Genomic DNA, 20,779 nt, shown 5'->3' on the forward strand with positions numbered 1-20,779 from the left:
AAACTCCCATACGATCCAATTCCTTGTCTGGGTATGTACCCAAAAGAATTGAAAGCAGGACTCAAACTGGTATTTGCACACTTGTGTTCATTGTAGCATTATTTACAATAGCCAAAAGTAAATATAACCCAAGGTGTCCATTGATGGATAAACAGATAAAACAAAATACAGTATATACACATGTACACGTCTGGATGCGTACAAATATGTAGACATAAATATGATACAAAACATCACCCTAACTTAACAAGGAAGTAAATTCTGACATGTACTACAATATGGATGAACCTGGAAGACATTCTGCTAAGTGAAATAAGCCAGTCACAAAAAGACAAATACCATATGATCCTATTTATATGAGTTCTTGGAATAGGCAAACTTAGACAAAGTAGAGTGTGGCTGCCAAAGGCTGGGTAAAAGCAGAAAATGAGGAGTAATTATTATTTAGTGTGCATGGCATTTCAATTTGGAAAGATGAAAAAAAGTTTTGAAGATAGACGGTGATGATGGTAGTCACACAACAATGTGAATGTACTCATGCCACTGAAACGTATACTTAAAAATGGTTAAAATGATAAAATTTCTGGGGCAGCCCGGGTGGCTCAGCGGTTTGGCGCTGCCTTGGGCCCAGGGTGTGATCCTGGAGACCCAGGATTGAGTCCCGTGTCGGGCTCCCTGCGTGGAGCCTGCTCCTCCCTCTGCCTGTGTCTCTGCCTCTCTCTCTCTCTGTGTGTCTCATGAGTAAATAAATAAAATCTTTAAAAAAAAAAAAAAAAAAAGATAAAATTTCTGTATTTTGCCACAACAAAACGAAAAGTTTGGAGGGAAAAGTGGCCAAAAAATAGGGAAGGAACAGGAAAACAAAGTAACATTTAAGTATTTAAGTATAACCAACATGCCAGGCACTTTCAAAAATATTAACACAATTTTCACAAACTGCAATAATAGACTTTATAATCCCTACTTTCAAAGGCAAACAGCATTAGAGATTAATAGCTTGCCCAAAGTCACACAGCTAGGAAACAATGAAAATAGAAGAATAGTGCTCAGATTATATGAAGGGAAAAATGCAAAAGGTCAGAATCCAGCCTAAAGAAAAAGATGCAGGGTTAGGATAGGGCCAATAATCTTGAGAGCAACTACTCACCTGAAGGGGGTGGACATCAGTGGCCCTGAGCACCAGAGATGCGGTGCTGAAACAAATTCCTGGGGTGATGAAGGGGGAGGTAACAGGTCGAGGGTCAAACAGGTTTGGATGATTGCAGACTTTTCGCAGCTGCATCAAAATGTTGATGACACTCATGAAATGGCCTGTGGCTAGGGTCTCCTTAGTTCTGGGAGAGAGGAAAAATATATGGGGCATCCTGACAATCACATCTGTTCCAATAAAGAGCCCCAGGGCCCACCCTCGGGCCTCCCTTACGTGGTCTGTGCCATGAAGTCATCATAGAGGCAGCGTTGACGCTTGGAGAGCCGGCAGCGGATAACATGCTCATACTTTTTAGGCATCTGCTTCTCAACATCCACCTTAACTCGCCGCAGCAAGAAAGGCCGCAAAACCTAAAAGCAAATAAGCAAGAGGCTGACAGAAGAATGATGGGCACTGAGCCCCAGCCTAGCCCCTCTAGCTGGGTCTTGAGCTGATGACCAGAAGAACCCTGGCTTAGCCCTTCAGTAAATACTCATGAAGCCATAAAGCATGCCAAGAACCAATCACGCAGAGAGGAATCAAATGAAAGCCCTCTTCTCAAACATTTACTATCAGTTGAAGGAGACATACACAAAGATAATGATACCATACCTAAAGAAATGCTTTAAAAAAAAAAAGACACTGAAGGCAGAGCAACTAACTACAGGAGGAATGACTCAAATTACATTTCCAGGAGGAAATGTAAATTTATAATATTACGAGAGTAAATCCAGAAGAGAAGCTGAGAACAAAAACTGTGGCAGTGACAGTACCACAGAAAACAAAAGGCAAATCTGAAATCCCAAGAGGTAAAATCTGACAGGACATAGTCTTTAAATTCACATGGAAGAAATGGAAAATAGGAATAAAACTAAGGAAAGAGACATAGCTAGTGAAGTCTTTTTGGTTTCTATTCTGATTTACCAAAATGAGGGTGTGATGGAACAAAATGGAGTAGAAATAGTAGGCTATAAGACTTGAGATTTTGGCTTAGAACAGGGTGTGTTCAAGAGAAACTTTGAATTAAAGATATCAAGTTAGGGATCCCTGGGTGGCGCAGCGGTTTAGCGCCTGCCTTTGGCCCAGGGCGCGATCCTGGAGACCCGGGATCGAATCCCACGTCGGGCTCCCGGTGCATGGAGCCTGCTTCTCCCTCTGCCTGTGTCTCTGCCTCTCTCTCTCTGTGTGTGTGACTATCATAAATAAATAAAAAATAAAAAATAAAAAAAAACACCTTTAAAAAAAAAAATAAAGATATCAAGTTAGAAACTTAAATAGTTTGGTTAAGACTGTAAAAATATAAAGTGGCGAATTCTTGAAGCCTTAAAATATGTTAACTGAGATTTAAAAAAAGACAAGAACGTTGAGAGATGTTATTTAAAAGCTGGACAAAGCAGTTGAGTGTTCAACTCTTGATTTTGACTCAAGTCATGATCTCAGAGTTGTCGGACTGAGCCCTGCATCAGGCTCTGTGCTTAGGGTGGAGGCTGCTTATCCCTCTCCCTCTGCTCCTCCCCCTTCCTTTCTCTAAAATAAATAAATAAAATCTTACTAAAAAAAAAAAAAAGGATGAAAGAAAGGGAGCCAGAAAAAAACAAGAACAAAGAGAGAGAGAGAGAAAAAAAAAAACAAAAAAGAAAAAAAAGAGAGAGAGAGAGAGAGAGAAAAGAGAGAGAACCCAAAGTTGGAAAAAACCCTAGTAAGAAGAAATCTGAGCAAGGACTAATCAGTATTATTCTACTTAGAGAATGAAGACAGAAATGTCACCATCAGAAAAAAAGTAAAATGACGAAGATGAAATAACTCCATTTGCCTACGGCTCAGTCACTAGAACCCTGCTACATGACACTGAGTGAATTCAGACCAGCACTGGCTTCCTTTTCCCTAAAAGTTTTCTAGGTACTGCCCTTAGCCTGCCATTCCCAATTCCCTGCCAAATGTTACAGGCCCTACCTTGTGGAGGCGTTTGACTAGACCTTCATTGTACTCTTGGCTGCCCTCAATCATGCCAGTTAGGGGGTTAGAGAACCATTCTTTAAACTCTCGATGAGACTGGAAGACATGGGGCATCAAAAAGTGCATCAAAGACCACAGCTCCATGAGGCTGTTCTGCAATGGAGTTCCTGTAAGGAGCAGGCGTCTCTGGCTGCAAAGAAACAGAGGGAATTAGAGGGAGGATGATCATCAAGGTCCCAACCTTCTGAGCATCTCACCCTTCAAGCTAAGTCAACCTTCCTACAATCCCCCATTTCCATCTCTACCTGTTGAAGTTGAGCAGTGACTGCCAACGCTGTGACTTGAAGTTCTTGATGTTCTGAGCCTCATCCAGAATGAGATAGCGCCAGTTCTTACGGCGGAAGGCCTGGTGGTCCTGCAGCACCAGCTTGTAAGACGTGATACACACATGGAAGGCATTGGGCTTGGTCCAGCCCTGAGATATCAGGAGAAAGCAGCAGATAGTGGAATGAAAAGAAAAGAAAGGATAAAGAAAAGACATGCTAAGGTCCTCAAGGGACATAAATCAGGTTGGGGGAAAAAAGAGAAAGCCCCATGAGCAGGAGGCAGCAACAGAAAAAGGAAGGAAAGGAACTCCTCTGAGGAAAGGGCTTAAGAGTAAAAGAGGTATGGGGGGGGGGGGCGGGGGGTGATCACATGGAGAGCGAACCTGCCGCTTGAGCTTCCTCTCTTTCTGGGCTCCATAGTAAGTGAGGATTTTAAAGCTGGGGCACCACCGTTTCAGCTCCATCTCCCAGTTCAGCATCACACTGGTGGGGACAATGATCAAATGGGGACCCCAGTTACCTGTTTAGCAAAAGAATAAGAGATGTACAGCATGGTGACTATAGTTAATAATACTGGACTGCATATTTGAAAGTTAAAAGAACACATTAAAAAATTCTAATCACAAGAAAAAAGTTTTTGTAACTATGTAGTGGACGTTAACTAGACTTACTGTGTTAATCATTTCACAACACATACTAACATCAGAACATTATGCTGGATCCTTAAAACCTACATAATGTTGTTACATGTCAATTATACCTCAATTAAAAAAAAAAAGATTTTAAAGAGAATTTAAAAAGAAAGAAAAATTAGAGGTGGTAAAGAAATGCAAACTGCGGTTCTATTCTAGTCCCTCAGGTATAACCCTGATCACTCTAATGATCCCCTCCTAAGAATCTTAGCACCTACACTGGCATCTCCATAGTTACTGACCAGTCAAGGAAGCTACTAAGCAGGAAACAGTGTTTCACCATCCAGCAACTAGTCACCATTAAATAAGCTTCACAGGGAATTGGTCAAGGAGATCCAAGAGGAAGGGCCCTGCCTCGTTACCTTTTTCACAGGCCAAGTGGGCAAGCAGGGAGATGGTCTGGATTGTCTTGCCTAGCCCCATCTCATCAGCAAGAATACCATTAAGCTTCTTCTCATACATAGTAACCAGCCAGTCCAGCCCAATGTGTTGGTACTCCCGGAGCTGGCCCCGCAGGAGCAAGGGGATGGGTGTCTTCACCTGGTAGGGAGGAAGAGAGATATCAAAGTAGAAATGAGGCCTTAGTCACTGAGAATCAAAAAAGTCAAGATAAGAGAAAGCAGAAGCTGGGGTCAGGGGTTACCTGGGTAGTGGCCAAGGTGTAACCCTTGGGCTGAAGACTTTCAGCTGCCGCAGCGATGTCAGTAATCTCCTTCTTAGGTCCTAGAGTAGTGGTGGGTCCTGGGGTAGGAGGTCCACTGCCCCCATCTGCCTCACTCTGCTCTTCATCCCGGGCAAGCAAGTATTCCACCCCAAAGTCATCATCTTCCTCCTCTTCCTCATCTGCCTGGCTCTGTGATCCAGACTCCTCAGACTCCTCAGACTCAGATTCCTCTGATTCTGAACTCCCGCTGGTTTCTTCCTCCTCTGAATGCTCATCTTCCTCTTCTTCACTTTGCTCTTCAGCAGATTCTGAAGCACACCAAGGCTTAGTGCTCACCACACCCATTCCCCTCCAAAGCCTCCCCCATAGCACATCCATGACCACACATTCACCTGACTGACTGCTACTGTCCTCAGGACGAGCCTCTTCAGCCTCTGTGGCCCCCTCTGCTTCACAGTCAGAGCTGTTAGCCTCAACCTCCTCCTCGTCCTCTTCTTCGCTACTCCCAGAGCCTGGGCCAGAGGCGTCAGAAGCATAGGCTCCCGCATACTGCTGCAAGAGCTCTTCCATAGATAGCTCACCTGAGGAAGAAATGACACATGAGCTTCTTGGTGCTTCAAGGGAAAGGAGGTAAAGGAGAAAGGACTGAGGGCTGCCAGTTCATTTTATGTTGGTTTCTACAGACACTCCTGGGCTCAGGTCTGAAGGGAGGTAAGAGTTTGCTTTCAACACCAGCTACTAAAGCCAAGCCACACAGCCTTGGCCAGAACCATGGGTGATGCTGCCTTCCACTGGGAAGGATATCAAACTAAATCTCTTTAAGATTCAAGTCAAAAACAGCCAACATCCTCTTACATCAGTTCCACTTAGCTATCCTATCACTTTGTTCAAACTTCCATCAAAACTTGTCATATTCTTTTTAGAATTATTTAACATCTGTCTTTGTCATTAGACCTGGAGTTCCTCTGAGGGGGATAAAAAGTCTTATTCATCCCTTTATCCCTGGAATTCTGCACAAAGGAGACACCGAGTGGATGCTCAGTAAACATCTGGTGAATGTCACCTTCTCGAGCCAACTCGCTCAGCTCCATAGCATGGTCCACCTCCCCTTCCAACTGCTCCTCAGCCGCTATAGTTTCCTCTTCATCCTCCGCTAAGAAAGAAAATGAAGCAAAATCAATGGGAACAGAATTATAGGACCCAGTCCAAGCTGAACAAAGGAGAAAGCATTAAATATTAGGTCTAGACAATTCAAAGGGAAAGGGGCAAAGGATACAGAAAATAAGCCTGACCTTCATCCTCATTGGCAGTAAATTCTTCGTCATCCTCATCTGGATGCCAAGGCTGTTTGTTGCGCTGTGTAACAGAGGGTGAGGGTTTCACCTATATGGCAAAGGATAAAAAGGAAGAAGACCTAAGGTTTAAGCAACAGGAGAAAGGTTCGATGTTGAATACATTGTCACAGAACAGTCTCTGTTCCACTGAGTGACAGCTGCCACTGGTACGGTCCCGGGGCAAGGATGCAATCAAGGGTTTTCTTTCAGCACCAGCTACCAAATCCTGGCCCCACTGCCTGGGGGAGGATCTGTGAAAGTGCTAGATAAGAAACACAGGCCCCCAACACCATCCCTATACACTCAGACATATGATAGAGAGTTTAGGTCCAGAAAAGACTTCAAGATTATCATCCTAGCTCCAAACCTAGAAACCAATAGGGAGTATTAGGACTATTTCACAGAAGTGGCAAAAACCAGATTAAGTATCTTTTTCAAGGAGACATAGCAGTTAAAAAGTAGAGTACAATACACTCTTCCACTACAGCATCAGAAACTGCCCGTATCAGAATGCAACTTGCCCCAAACCCAGATTCTTTATCCATCCCCAAATGAGAGCCAATTACTCTTAACCAGAGAGGACTCCTGAAAACCACAGCCAACCTTATAAACCAGAACTCAGTCCTTGAACCTCTACCTCTGTTCCCACTTTTGAGTCCTCCCTCTACTCATTCTCCCCATACCTGTATCACCTGAGAGGGCTCTTCTTCACCACCTTCTTCAGGCCCATCTCGGGTATCACTGTCACGAGATGAGGGGGTCCTCGAGGGGCTGGAAGGCCCTCCTAGCAGCTGAGGGGGGAGGGAACGGAGCAGCTCTTCCAATGGCAATTCTCCCTCACGTCGAAGCAGCTCAATCTCACGCCTCTGGGTCTCTGCATCATTGCCTTCCTGTTGTTCTTCAACCTCAATTGTCTCCTCATCATCCTCTTCCTCCTCCTCTTGGGGTTGGAAGTCCCCATCTATAGCAGGAGAACAAGGTCACAAAGTCCACGGGGCCCTGCAAGCCACAGGGTGGGTTTTCAGCTCTGGAAAGGGTACATGAGGAAGAGTAACAGAGCCAAAGAGGACACACACCTTCATCGTCCAGCCGGGAAACCGGGGGTGGAGGACTAGAGGCAGCTGAGGAAGAGCCTAGACAAGGGGAAGAGCCAGCTTTGCTGGATGCTAGTGGCTGGTTGAGGCTCTGAGATAAAAGGTCTGAGTACTTTTCAGTCTGCCCCACAATGAAGTCCAGGTGCAGGTCCAGAGCTTTTTTACGCTTTTCCTCAAGCCGGGACTGCTGCTTGAATTGCACCACCTGCCACAACATGAAATGAACAGGTCACTAACAATCTTTTATTCATGTACCCTTTTACCTAACATTTAAGGAAACTTCCTCTATGTTACACTATGAACTAGCTTTTCAAAAGAGAAGAACTAAAATAAAGTTTCATTAAGGAAAGCACAAAGGGAACAAAGGAAAGAGAAGAGCCAGTTTAACTTCAGGTAGCAGGGGAAAATATACAAATGTATCTGGAGTTGAATCTTTTTTTTTTTTTTTTTTTTTTTTTTTATGATAGTCACACAGAGAGAGAGAGAGAGGCAGAGACACAGGCAGAGGGAGAAACAGGCTCCATGCACCGGGAGCCCGACGTGGGATTCGATCCTGGGTCTCCAGGATCACGCCCTGGGCCAAAGGCAGGCGCCAAACCGCTGCGCCACCCAGGGATCCCGGAGTTGAATCTTTAAGACTAGTAGGTGTTCCCAAAGTGGGAATGATGAGAAATGCATTCCAGGCAGCAGAAAAAGCACAGGTAAATTACCAGGGATGGGCAAAAGAAAGAATATTTGAAATGAAGAAAGAAAAGGAAAGGAACTAACAGGAGACAAGACTGAAAACATAGACAGAAACCAAGTAGCACTTGAGAAACAATAAAACTTAACATAAGGGAACAAGTTGATTACTGAGAACTTCAATGGTATTTAAACAGCTAAATGGCACTAAGAGGTTGTAGGAAAAGTGTGCAGAATGCCCTGCAGAGGACGAGTGGCCTAGAGGGATCAAGAAGTCTTATTAACAATCCCCTAAGGTACGGCCATATTGTTCCACTCTACTTTTTTTCTTCCTGGCACTCAATGCTAGAGAGATCCAATGCACAATGGAAATCTCACTAGAATCACTTGAAGTTAAAATATTTATCTCTCAAGTTTTGATCATTCCTGATACGATGCTAACCATACCAAGCAAACCTAAGGCATTTCCCTCTTCCAATCCCTGCTGCCTACCTTCTCCACATTGCTCCAGAATTGCCTGACATCTTTGGCCATGGTGGAGGCAATTCGGCGTAGCTTGGCCTGCTCTTCTCTCCGAGCCCGTTCCTCCTTCTGCCGCTGCTCCTCGTGATGCCGGATCACCATGCGCACAACCTGTGGAATAAGGAACCAGAGTGAAAACATTCCAAGGCCAATCTCCTACTCCCTCCTCAAATCAAAAGCAAAGACTGTAATCAAGTCCAGGAGATCTGGGAAATCAGCTTGTGTCTTGAGACTTTAGGCATTAATAACCACCCTACACTGTTTCAGTTTGGTTTTCTTCAACCCACATATCAAGGAAAAGGAAAGTGGGAAAAGAAATAAGGAAGGTAGGCCCAGTTGATGACATACCTTACGAGCCACACCCCGTTTCCAACGACGCTCCTGAGCAAAGTCAGCAGAGAGCCACTGCATCTCCTCACATAGATAGTCCCAGTGGCCTTTGGGGCGGGGAGGCTCTGGCACTTTAGGCAGCCTTTTCAGTGACCAGAAACCCTCTTTCCGCAGCTCAGCAATCCGAGTCTCAATCTCAGCCTCCTAACAAAGAGGAGCTAGGTCAACCACTGCAAATAAAACCTACCCCACAAATACAGCTGAATTCCTGGGCACTGATTATACATAGGCACTGTCTGGACTGAGCATTTTACATGTCTTAAGTCCTCTTACCAATCCTGAAAGTAAGCAGGTATTACAACTTTTTCAAGTGAGAAAAAAAAAGAGAAGATAGGAAGATAAAAGTGATTTACTTGAGATCACACAACCAAGAAGTGATAAGAGCTGAAAATTAAAAATAGGTCTAATGACTCCAGACACCAGATTTCACATTCTGTTATTTCACTCAATATCCATGCCCTATGAATATAGGAAAGACTGAGGAAAACATATTCCAAGAGAAGCCTCTAGAGAAGCAGGGAATGAACCCTTCCTTATGGACAAAAGATCATCATCGCTGTTGAATTCTGCTTGAGAAAGAGGATGTTCATGCTTAGAAATTTAAGGCCCAATTTACATAATCCTATTTGTTTTTAGAATATATATATATTTAAAGATTTTATTTATTTATTCATGAGACAAAGAGAGACAGAGAGACAGGCAGCGGCAGAAGCAGGCTCCATACAGGGAGCCTGATGTGGGACTAGATCCTGGGTCTCCAGGATCAGGCTCTGGGCTGAAGGCAGCACTAAACCGCTGAGCCACCCAGGCTGCCTGAAAAATACTACTTTTATAAAAACATACATTTTGATGACAATATTGAAGTTACACACAGAAAGATTAAATGATAACAAAAGAGAACACTATTTCTACAATGGTTAAATTCATAAAGAAGTAAAAGCATCTGAAATCAACAAAGGTGACTTAAACTTGGGCAGCTCCAGCGGCCCAGCGGTTTAGCACCGCCTTTGGCCCAGGGTGTGATCCTGGAGACCCAGGGTCAAGTCCCACATTGGGCTCCCTGCATGGGGCCTGCTTCTCCCTCTGCCTGTGTCTCTGCCTCTCTGTCTCTCTGTCTCTCTCTGTGTCTCTCATGAATAAATAAAATCTTAAAAAAAAAAAAAATCTTAAAAAAAAAAAAAAAACCTCAAGACAACTGGGGTGCCTGGTGGCTCAGCTGAGCCTTAGACTCTTGATTTTGGTTCAGGGCAGGATCTCAGGGTTGTGGGATCCAGTCCCCGGTCAGGCTCCCCACATAGCTTCTCTCCCTGTCTCTCTCCTTCCTTGCATTTCTAACAAATTTCCCAGGTGATGCCAATGCTGCTGGTCCAGAGATGAAACTTACCACTGGATAAGGCAAGAGAGACTGGAGAATAAAAATGAGAAGTAGAAACCAGTAAATCTTAAGAGCCTTACAACTTTACAAAGCACTTTTATGTCTATTTCTCCCTTAACTTAAACCTCACAACACTCTATAGACTACTACACCATACTACAGCCTTATAGAAAACAAGGCTCAGGGATTAAGCAACTCAAGATCATGTAAGTTAAGGCAGAGCCTATACTCTAAATCCACACAGAGGGGGAGCTCAGCGGTTTAGCGCTGCCTTCGGCCCAGGGGGTAATCCTGGAGACCCAGGATCAAGTCCCATGTCAGGCTCCTACACGGAGCATGCTTCTCCCTCTGCCTGTCCCTCTGCCTCTCTTTCTCCCACTCTCTCTCTCTGTCTCTCATGAATAAATAATCTTTAAAAAATAAATAAATCCATCCATCCATACGGAAAGAAAAGTAAAATGCTCAAAGGACATAGGAGTTGAAGAAAGAAGAATCCTCAGAGACCTCCCCAATACATACATGCTTGGCCTGCTCTGCAATCTCAGCATGGCTCTTCTCCCACTTTGGGCCCTTGTTAGCCAGGTCAGCAGCCTGGGGTAAGCTGAGCCCCTCCAGGGGCACTGTGGCACCATCTGGGGGCCCTGGAGGTCCATCCAGAGAGGAATCTTGAGCTATATGCTGGGGGGAGATGCCGCCTGCCCCACTAGAGGCTGGGGAACTGGATGAGGCAGGGGACACAGGATTGCTGCCTGTCATGCCGTCCGACACCATCTAGAAAAACAAAAATGATAAATAAAATGAATGTTTACTTTACTTAGCACCATACCAGCAGTTCTCATCGGGCGCCTGGGTGGCTCAGTTGATTAATTGTCTGCTTTTGGCTAAGGTCACGATCCCAGGACTTTGGGATCAAACCCCGTGTAAGACTCCCTGCTCAGTGGGGAGTCTGCTTCTTCTTCTGCCCCTCCCCGCCACTCATGCTTGCTTGTGCATGCTCTCTCTGAAATAAAATCTTTAAAAAAAAAATTTTTTTTTAAATTTTTATTTATTTATGATAGTCACAGAGAGAGAGAGAGAGAGAGGCAGAGACATAGGCAGGGGGAGAAGCAGGCTCCATGCACCGGGAGCCCGATGTGGGATTCGATCCTGGGTCTCCAGGATTGCGTCCTGGGCCAAAGGCAGGCCGATGTGGGATTCGATCCTGGGTCTCCAGGATCGCGCCCTGGGCCAAAGGCAGGCGCCAAACCGCTGCGCCACCCAGGGACCCCTAAAAAAAAAAATTATTGATATTATTTCATTCTATCTTCACAAGGAAAAACTCCAGAATAAATGATCAATCTTGTTTTTATAAACACAAATATATGCGATATCATTTTAAAAAGACCTTCAAGATAACAAAGCCAAGTTTACAGATGTAAGAAAAGTTATAGCTTGACATTTACAGTTTCTGAATTTAAGAATATACTAGGGCAGATGATTTCAAACGCTAATGATCCTTTCAGAACCTCAAGAATTTCATTCACGTGAACAACTCCCTCTTCTTCCCTCCTTTATGCATCAAGTGTGGCATATGGACCTATTAGAACAAATCTGAGTTACCACCAAATTCAAAAGGCAACAAAGACCACCACCAAGATCACTTAAATCTTTTTATGTTCTTCAACCTTGGTAGTTTCCTTTACTAAGAAGGTGGGAAGAAAAGGGAGTCACTATTCTCAAATATTCACCTATTACTTTACAAGCTACTGCACAAACAGTAATAAGGAGGAAATAATATCTCACTTAAATGTAGGTAGTGAGGAAAACCAAAAAAATCACTCTGGCACACTAGCCTCAAGTGTGCTACTGAAATTCCTACCTCAGTTAAACGACAAAAGACTGTATGTCACAAAATTCCCCAGGTGCTCAGGAAAATTTTAAGTATCAAATCCATACCAATTAAAAACCTACCTATGCAAACCTATATATGTCTATTCTCAAAAGCCATGTTTTTTCTACTCTTCCATTTCCTTGGTGCTATAAGGAAAGTATAAATGCTACACACCATCCATAATGCTCCAATTCCTAAAGAAACTGAGCTATTCTCAAAGCTCTCTGTCTTAGAAGCATGTTGTCCCAACCCATTTCCAACCTGGCCTATTGAAACCTTTTCAGGTAACAAGGAGTTTCCACACTCCTAGTGACCAATATTACACTAATGTCAAAAAGAATGTATCTAACAGGCTTGATGGTCAACATAAGCACCACAAATTTTCCAGTTAGCTAGGATCATGGAAATGTGGCTAAAACTTGCCACATTTTTTTCTGCCTCAGAGCCAACAACCCACAAAGCAAAAGCAGAGAAGGAACCCAACCACTTTCAAACCTGTGTCTGCAAGATTGGGAGCTGAGGGTGAGCAGGGGAGGGGCTGCTCTGCATGGTCCCACTCCCAGGCTCCTCTTTGGACGCCTGAAGAATGACTGGGTTGTTATCACCACTGCTGCTGGCCGAGGGGCTGGCGTCCGGCTGCAGGGCATGCTGGGAGCTGGCCTCATTCTGGGCCACCGGCCACCGGGACCCGCCTTCCAGGGCCCGGGGCCCACTAGGGCGTCCCAGCCTCCGCTCAGGTCCACCGGCCTCTGGAGCACCTAAGTAGGGTAAAAAAGAGTAAAAATGGGTTTTAATAAGATTAATGAACCTTAAAAAAAAAAAAACCAAAAATAACATTTAAGAACAAAGGTAAATAATGATTAAGGCCTATGTTTCTTGAGCTTCCGCTATGTGTCATACCGTACTAAACACTGACTTCATACATTCTGTAATCTTCATACCTACCTTGCAAACCACGTTATTTTTCACACCTTTATAAACGTTTAGTTTCTTCAATATATTGAAGTTAGATCACACAGAAAACATCCCAGACCTAAATGGAGCCTGCATTCTACTATGTTCCCTATTTTACGTTAGAAAGTCAGCATACAGAGACCTAAATGACTTGCATAAGGTCACACAGTAAGGAACTGATAGAAAGACTTAAATTGTGGTAGTCTGATACCAAAACCACGGAGAAGGTGCTACTCTCCTTGGGAAAATCAGGGTTATCAGACCTTTCTCTATTTACAAGTCAACTTTTGTGCTTGCGCCACTATCAAAAAACCAAAAATACTTATAATTTCTCTCATCTCAAACATCTTTTCCATTAGCATCAGTACACAAAATGGTATCTGAACCCTCACCTGTGTGAGCTGAGACCACACCCCCTGTGAAAGTCTGTACTTCCACGGTGCCGCCGTACTGAGAGGAATCACGCCTGAAACAAGCATAAGGGAAGGAAAACAGGCAGTGAGGAACTGATCCACGATCGGTTTATTCCACGATGATTTACGAACATCAAAGCCTTCTTTACGACAACTTTTGAAGCTTTTAAATACACCAAAATCAAAGGTTGAAGAGAATTATAGTAAGGAAAGCTCACATTTCAGAAAAAATAAAAGCAAATCATGTTTTGCAAAAACACAATTCCCTAAGAGAGCTAAGATTCTGGCTGGAAGAGAAGCAGTGCAGTGAAGCAAAGAACAAAAAACAAAAAGTTTAAAAAGCTTAAGTGTAAAAGGTTCTAACCACGGAACAGAGGGCAAATAGCAAAAAAGCTGTCACATCCAGAAGCTCTGAAAGATGTTGGCTCTCCTTTCAAGTGAGGATTGAAGAGAATCACAGGAGAATCCACCCTTCCTCAGGGCAGGGCCCCGTAACTCCTATACCTGCCCCATGAGACACTTCCTCAAACACAAGAATTGCAGCAGGAGACATTAGAGGAGAAGTCAGAAGTGAGAAAGACCGCTCGGCAAAGAACCATGCCCCGGAAACAGGTAGGGTAAACCCACCAAAGGCCCGGAAGTGTTTCCCCAGTGTTTAAGGAAATTCCTTAGCCACAGTGCAGCCTTCGATTCACTCCTTCCTCCACAACAGATTCACAAGACCCGAGCTAACCAGAATTCATGACGCCTGAACTCTTGACCCCTGGCTTCACTGCTGCCTCCCAACTCCTTCCTACAGACTGACCCGGCGTGACCCCTGACCTCTACCCCAAGTTGCCACTAAACCTAAACTAGCCCCGCCCCCTCCTAGACTCCCACCCCACCCAACGTGCGCGACAGACTGGGGGAGGGGCCCGCGCGTGCGCGCCTGGAGGTGGAGAGAGCCGGCTGCGCGCACCGCCCGGGGGCTCCCGCCAGAGCCCAAACCCACGCACACAAGGGTCGCAAGCTGGGAAGTCTCTCATCCCTACCCGTCAGGGAGCCCCCCACCACCAGACCGCGAAGGGCTGACATAAGGGAGGGTTCGTGCCGCCAGGTCCTGGTTACTGACTGGATATGGTGGGCGCGCGCCCCGACTCCTCGTCCCACGCCCCCCTTCCTCTTCCCGCGCGCCCCTGGGGGGGGGGGGGCCTGGGTTTGGTGGGCGGGCGGGAGCGCACCTGGGTCCGTCCTCTCAGGGCTCGCTCGCTCGCTCAGGCACGCGTGCGCAGACGGACGGGAGGGGAGAGGAGATGCGCCTGGGCCCTGTGCTGGCCGGCTTGGCCCCCCTCAGCCTGTCTCTATGGGCGCGCGCCGACAGCCTCGCGCACCGGCCCCGGGGCCCCGGCCGAAGGTGCGCGCGCAGCACCCCGGGAAGGTGGGAGGAGAGGCGGTGGCGGAAAGATGCGCGCGCAGTCTCCCGTCAGGGGAGGGGGAACTGTGGAGTGTCCGCCATCTTGTCTCCCTCTCCTTACCTGCGTCCTCGGGGGCGTGCGCACCACCCCCCCTCCCGCCGAGGAGGGGGGAGGGCCCCCTCTTGGCCGCCGCCTTTGCGGCCTTTAAATTCCCCTGGGGCCCGCGGCTACTGCCACCGCCTTGCTTCCATTGCCTCCTCTCACGACACAGAGATGCGGGCGGTGGCTGGGAAAAATGGAAGGCGCTACTCTCAGCGAACCGCCGCCGCCGCTTCCGAGGCCCCACCAAAATGGCCGCCGCCGTCTCGGCCGCCACCACCACCAGCACCACCACCACAGCTCTCTATCGCTACCGCCGGCGCGGCCCGTCTTCTCGCGAGAGACAGTAACTGGAGGTTGGAGGATCGGGGAGGCTCGCGTGCTAGCGTAGGGCGCTGTCCGAAGCGCAAAGCAGGCTGGGTGATGTAGTCCTCTGGAGACTCCGCGCTTGCCCCGCGGCAGAGCGTCTTTATTCTCTACAGGAGAAAGTGCCAGTGGAGCTGCATTGCGGCTGCCAATTCGGACCAGTCCCCCGTTTTTTAATAGATCACCCAGAGAGCTGAAGCAATTTGTCAGGTACTTTCAGCAAGTTAGCAGTAGAGCCTGGGCCTCTGGATTCCCACGGCAGTGTACTTACATAGCTGCTTCGCTTTACACAAGGGTGTTATTCCCGATAGCTCCCAAGCACCTATATGCCATTTGTTGGCCAACTTTCTAGGTTAAGAACTCCTTTGAGATACCCTCACCCCAGAATAGAATAGTAACAGTTATCTTCTACTGAGACCACTTTGTGCACTAATTCTCTTTTAATCCCAGCAATGCTTCATTTTACAAATGAATCAAGCTCATGGATTAACCGGTGACGGAGCCTAAAGCCAACATTCATAGGCAAGCAGTCTAAACCACAAGGATAGGGACGCCCGGGTGGCTCAGTAGTTGAGCGCCTGCCTGCCTTTGGCCCAGGGTGTGATCCTGGAGACCCAGGATCGAGTCCCACATCAGGCTCCCTGCATGGAGCCTGCTTCTCTCTCTGCCTCTCTCTCTCTCTCTCTCTCTCTCTCTCTCATGAATAAATAAATAAAATCTTAAAAAAAATAAAATAAATAAACCACAAGGATACACACAAAATTTACCAACTAAAACCCACCCTGGGAACCAGGTTAGGAAACCCTGATAAAGTCTCATTCAGGGCCTCTTCACTCAGTTTAGTTCTTAACTGTTTTACTCAGTTGATCCTTCTCAGTGTCACTGATTTGAAGTTCTATTTTTCTTACAGCAAAGATCAGGGGTTGAAAACTCAAAAACTTGTACCCGTGAAACTAATATAACATTGTATGTTAATTATACTTTAATAAGAAAATAAGTTTTAAAAAAGAAAACTCAAATATCTAAAAAAGCCAAGAAGGTGATGTAAATAAAGTGAAGAGGGTCAGGAGAGGAATGTGAGGGGCTGGAGACTATAGGCTTTGTCTGGGAGAAACAACCACTATTCCAGTGGTCATCCTGCAGGAATGCAGTCCGAAATACATCTAAGGGTCAAATTTAACCACAGGTTGCCAGTTTGCTACCTCTGGCCTATCCTGGAGCCTCAAGGTATATAGAAGCACCCAAATTGCTTGATTGAAAAATGGATAAATGCCAATCCATTCAGGCCCAGTTCAAAGTCTTTTTTTTTTTTTTTTCCATACCAAGCTTACATATTTCTGAGACCCTATCATAGAACCACATTGAGCTCCCAAGAGACTTCACATGTCTTGGCCTTCCCATAAACCTTTCATCCTTTTTCAGCTATTCTTCCTTCAAAATTGAGCTCCAGGGCCACACACCCCCAGGTGATCTCATTTGACCACCCCTAGCCTGGTTTTCATACTGTTGGCTTCTATAGCCTCCTGGGTTTCATAAAGCGCTGATTGCATTGTATCTAGATTTATGGTCTGTCCACCCCTACCCCGAAAAGTATTATTTTTTTTAAAAAGATTTTATTTATTTATTCATGAGAGACACAGAGAGAGAGGCAGAGACACAGGCAGAGGGAGAAGCAGGCTCCATGCAGGGAGCCCAACGTGAGACTCAATCCCGGGTCTCCAGGATCAGGCCCTGGACTGAAGGTGGCCCTAAACTGCTGAGCCACCCAGGCTGCCTGTCCCCCCAAAAGTATTATTAACCTCTTGAGGATAGAAACATGGTTTATTCACAGAAATCCACTACACCAGTCTCAGATTATTAAGGAAATTTATTAGTATAACCACTTGTGTTATAATACTTGATTAAAAGCAAAAATAAGGATGCCTGGGTGGCTCTGTGGTTGAGTGTCTGCCTTCAGCTCAGGTCATGATCCTGGGGTCCTGGGATTGAGTCCCACATCAGGCTCCCCGTGGGGAGCCTCTACTTCTGCCTATGTCTCTGCCTTCCTCTCTGTGTCTCTCATGAATAAATAAAATCTTTAAAAAACAATAACCAGTATAGGATTAATGAGCTCAAACTGAAAACAAAACCGAAATCTCTTCTATTTCCATGACTATCACCCTTGAGCCAGCCACCATCATCTCTTGCTTGGATTATCCCTGACTAGGTTTCCCACTCCCACTCCTGTTTCTCTTTATTCTCCACAGAGCAATCTGAGTGAACTTTACATATAAATCAGATCATGTTGCTCTCACGCTTAAGACCTCCAATTGGCATCTTAATTCATTTAAATGAAAAGCCAAATTATGTATTATCACTTAAAATCTCCACAGGACAGACATTATGTTGAGCTGAAGAAGCCAGGCACAAGAGTATATACATGTAACTACATTTATATAAAGTTCGAGAGGGGGCAAAACTAATTCATGGTGATAAAAAAAATAATAATAACCATTGAGAAGGGGGCAGATTTTACCTAGGAAGAGCCACAAGGGGATATTAGAAATCTGTATCAGGAGTTGGTAAACTATGGCCCAAAGGTCCTGTACAGCACCTGTTTTGTAAAGCATACAAGCTAAGATGCTAACAAGTCTAAATCACAAGTTTAAGAATGGTTTTTACGTTTACAAATGTTTGAGGAAAAATCAAAAGAAAACTTTCGTGACACATGAAAAGTCCATGTAAATCAAAGTTCAGTGTCTGTAACCAAAGATTTATTGGAATTCCACCATACTCATTGGTTAACATGGCATCTGTGGCTGCTTTCCTGCTGCGGTACCAGAGCAGAGTAGTTGCAACAGAGGCCATAGGCCCACAAAGCCTAAACTTTTTTCTGTCTGGTACTTTCCCAAAAATGTCTGCTGACCACTATTCTATATCTTGATGTAGATGAGATCATTTCCATGAGTTTGCACAGATGTAAACATCCATTGAGCTGTGTACTTAAAATGTGTATACTTTGTGTACCTCAAAGCACATATTTTATACTTAAACTTTATTTTTAAAAAAAAATTTTTTTTTTATTTATGATAGTCACAGAGGGAGAGAGAGAGAGGCAGAGACACAGGCAGAGAGAGAAGCAGGCTCCATGCACTGGGAGCCCGACGTGGGATTCGATCCTGGGTCTCCAGGATCGCGCCCTGGGCCAAAGACAGGCGCCAAACCGCTGCGCCACCCAGGGATCCCTATACTTAAACTTTAGTTTAAAAAAAATTTTAAGGGACACCGGGTGGCTCAGCGGTTGAGCGGCTGCCTTTGGCTCGGGGTGTGATCCCGGAGTCCCAGGATCAAGTCCCACATCAGGCTACCTGCATGGAGCCTGCTTCTCCCTCTGCCTGTGTCTCTGACTCTCTCTCTCTCTGGGTCTCTCATGAAAAAATAAATAAAATCTTAAAAAAAAAATTTAAAATTTATTTTTTTTTACATTTTTATTTATTTATTTAAAAAAAATTTTTTTTAAATTTATGATAGTCACAGAGAGAGAGAGAGGCAGAGACACAGGCGGAGGGAGAAGCAGGCTCCATGCACCGGGAGCCGATGTGGGATTCGATCCCGGGTCTCCAGGATCGCGCCCTGGGCCAAAGGCAGGCGCCAAACCACTGCGCCACCCAGGGATCCCTAGGTTTATTTATTTACTAATGGTGCGGGACTGGATCCCGGGACAGTAGGATCACGACCTGAGCCAAAGGCAAGTGCTCAATCACTGACCCACCCAGGTGTCCCTATACTTAAATTTTAAAAATAAATATCCTACAAGATATAACCTGTCTTTTTTAAAATTTTATTTACCCCTTGTTCACTACTGTAACTGCCATGTCCTTCTCCAAATCATCCATCAAGTTCACTTCTGCTTCCAGAGCCTTATTTCTGTTGTTTCCTCTATCTGAAAGTTTTTTTCTCATGGATAGCTCTCTCTTTTCATGAAAGTCTTAGTTCAATTGCTGCCTCTTCAGAGAAGTTCCCTGACCTTAAATAGCCCTTTCACTGCCAGCCACTCCCTATTACATGCTTTCTTCACAATACGTATTTGAAATTACTAATTTATTTGGGCAGCCCGGGGGGCTCAGCAGTTTAGCGCCGCCTTCAGCCCAGAGCCTGATCCTGGAGACCGGGGATGGAGTCCCGCATCGGGCTCCCTGCGTGGAGGCTGCTTCTCTCTCTGCCGATCTCTCTCTGTGTGTCTCTCATTAATAAATACATAATCTTAAAAAAAGAAATTACTAATTTATTTGTATGCTTGTTTATTGCCTACTCCACTCCACCCTCTAAAAAGATAAGCTCCCTAAGAGCAGGGACATTGTCATAGGGTTTACGGTACTCTAAATAATTACTGAAATATGAAAAACATTTCAAACAACCCTGTGAAAAGGAGATTGGTCCATTTGACAAATGAAAATGGTTAAATGAAAAGCGAGTGATGAAGACTGAATATTGTCGAGATGTCCGTTCTTCCCAACTTGATCTATAGATTTGGTACAATCCCAGTCAAAATCCCAGCAAACTATTTTGTGAATATCAACAAACTGATTCTAAAGTTTATACTGATAGGCAGAAGACCCAGAATAGACAAGATATTATTCAAGGAAAACAAAGTCGGAAACTGACGCTACCTGACTTCCAAGAGATACTGTAAAGCTGCAGTAATCAAGACATGTAATATTGGCAAAAGAATAGACAGATATATGAATGGAACAAATAGATCAATAGAGAGCCCAGAAATAGACCCACATTAATAGGATCAACTGACTTTGGAGCAAAGGTAATACAATGGAACAAAAGTACTTTTCAACAAATGGAGCTAGAACAACTGGACATCCATAAACAAAAATATTAATCTAGACTTACACCTTTAACAAAAACTAATTCAAAATGGATTGCAGACTTCAATGTAAAGACCAAAACTGTGGAACACCTAGAAGATAATGTAGGAGAAAACCTAGATGATCTGGACTGTGGTGTTGATGCCTTTTTAGAAATAATATGAAAAGGATGATCCATATATGAAACAATTGATGATATTGAATTCATTAAAATTAAAAACTTCTCTGTGAAAGACACAGAGAGAAGGCAGAGACACAGGCAGAGGGAGAAGCAGATTCCATGCAGGGAGCCTGATGTGGGACTCGATCCCAGGACTCCAGGATCATACTTTGAGCCAAAGGCAGACGCTCAACTGCTGAGCCACCCAGGTGTCCTTTCTCTGTGAAAAACAATGTAAAGAGAATGAGAAGACAAGCCACAGACTGGGAGAGAATATTTACAAAAGACATCTGATAAAAGACTGTTATTCAATATATTCAAAGAATTCTTAAAACTCAATAATAAAAAAACCTGTTTAAGAAAATGGGCCAGGGATCCCTGGGTGGCGCAGCGGTTTGGCGCCTGCCTTTGGCCCAGGGCGTGATCCTGGAGACCCAGGAT

At 45.0% G+C, this 20,779-nt stretch overlaps 1 protein-coding gene and 1 non-coding gene across 7 annotated transcripts in view; both read right to left on the reverse strand.

Annotated features, from left to right (window-relative positions):
* SRCAP (Snf2 related CREBBP activator protein) overlaps window positions 1–15,354 on the reverse strand; it is a 33,541-nt gene extending 18,187 nt beyond the window's left edge. For 2 of the 6 annotated variants that reach the window (XM_072753476.1, XM_026011184.2), the window contains exons 1-18: window positions 14,975–15,276; window positions 13,440–13,513; window positions 12,589–12,851; window positions 10,743–10,994; window positions 8,807–8,992; window positions 8,429–8,569; window positions 7,238–7,460; window positions 6,845–7,122; window positions 6,120–6,210; window positions 5,891–5,980; window positions 5,220–5,408; window positions 4,807–5,135; window positions 4,526–4,703; window positions 3,855–3,991; window positions 3,451–3,620; window positions 3,143–3,335; window positions 1,424–1,560; window positions 1,148–1,334 (exon numbers count right to left, since the gene is read on the reverse strand). In XM_072753476.1, coding sequence (XP_072609577.1) covers window positions 1,148–1,334; window positions 1,424–1,560; window positions 3,143–3,335; window positions 3,451–3,620; window positions 3,855–3,991; window positions 4,526–4,703; window positions 4,807–5,135; window positions 5,220–5,408; window positions 5,891–5,980; window positions 6,120–6,210; window positions 6,845–7,122; window positions 7,238–7,460; window positions 8,429–8,569; window positions 8,807–8,992; window positions 10,743–10,994; window positions 12,589–12,642 — 2,835 coding nt within the window. In that variant the 5' untranslated portion in view covers window positions 12,643–12,851; window positions 13,440–13,513; window positions 14,975–15,276. Of the gene's footprint in view, window positions 1–1,147; window positions 1,335–1,423; window positions 1,561–3,142; window positions 3,336–3,450; window positions 3,621–3,854; window positions 3,992–4,525; window positions 4,704–4,806; window positions 5,136–5,219; window positions 5,409–5,890; window positions 5,981–6,119; window positions 6,211–6,844; window positions 7,123–7,237; window positions 7,461–8,428; window positions 8,570–8,806; window positions 8,993–10,742; window positions 10,995–12,588; window positions 12,852–13,439; window positions 13,514–14,680 lie in introns of all 6 variants that reach the window. The other 4 variants (XM_026011185.2, XM_026011182.2, XM_072753475.1 and 1 more) reach the window with 4 other exon arrangements.
* Window positions 6,299–6,427, reverse strand: LOC112929379 (small nucleolar RNA SNORA30/SNORA37 family). Its single transcript, XR_003236925.1, has one exon. It is a non-coding gene; the product is annotated as a small nucleolar RNA SNORA30/SNORA37 family (small nucleolar RNA).
* Window positions 15,355–20,779: the final 5,425 nt, after the last annotated feature.

This window comes from Vulpes vulpes, chromosome 3 (genome assembly GCF_048418805.1).
Source record: "Vulpes vulpes isolate BD-2025 chromosome 3, VulVul3, whole genome shotgun sequence".
Lineage (NCBI taxonomy): Eukaryota > Metazoa > Chordata > Mammalia > Carnivora > Canidae > Vulpes > Vulpes vulpes.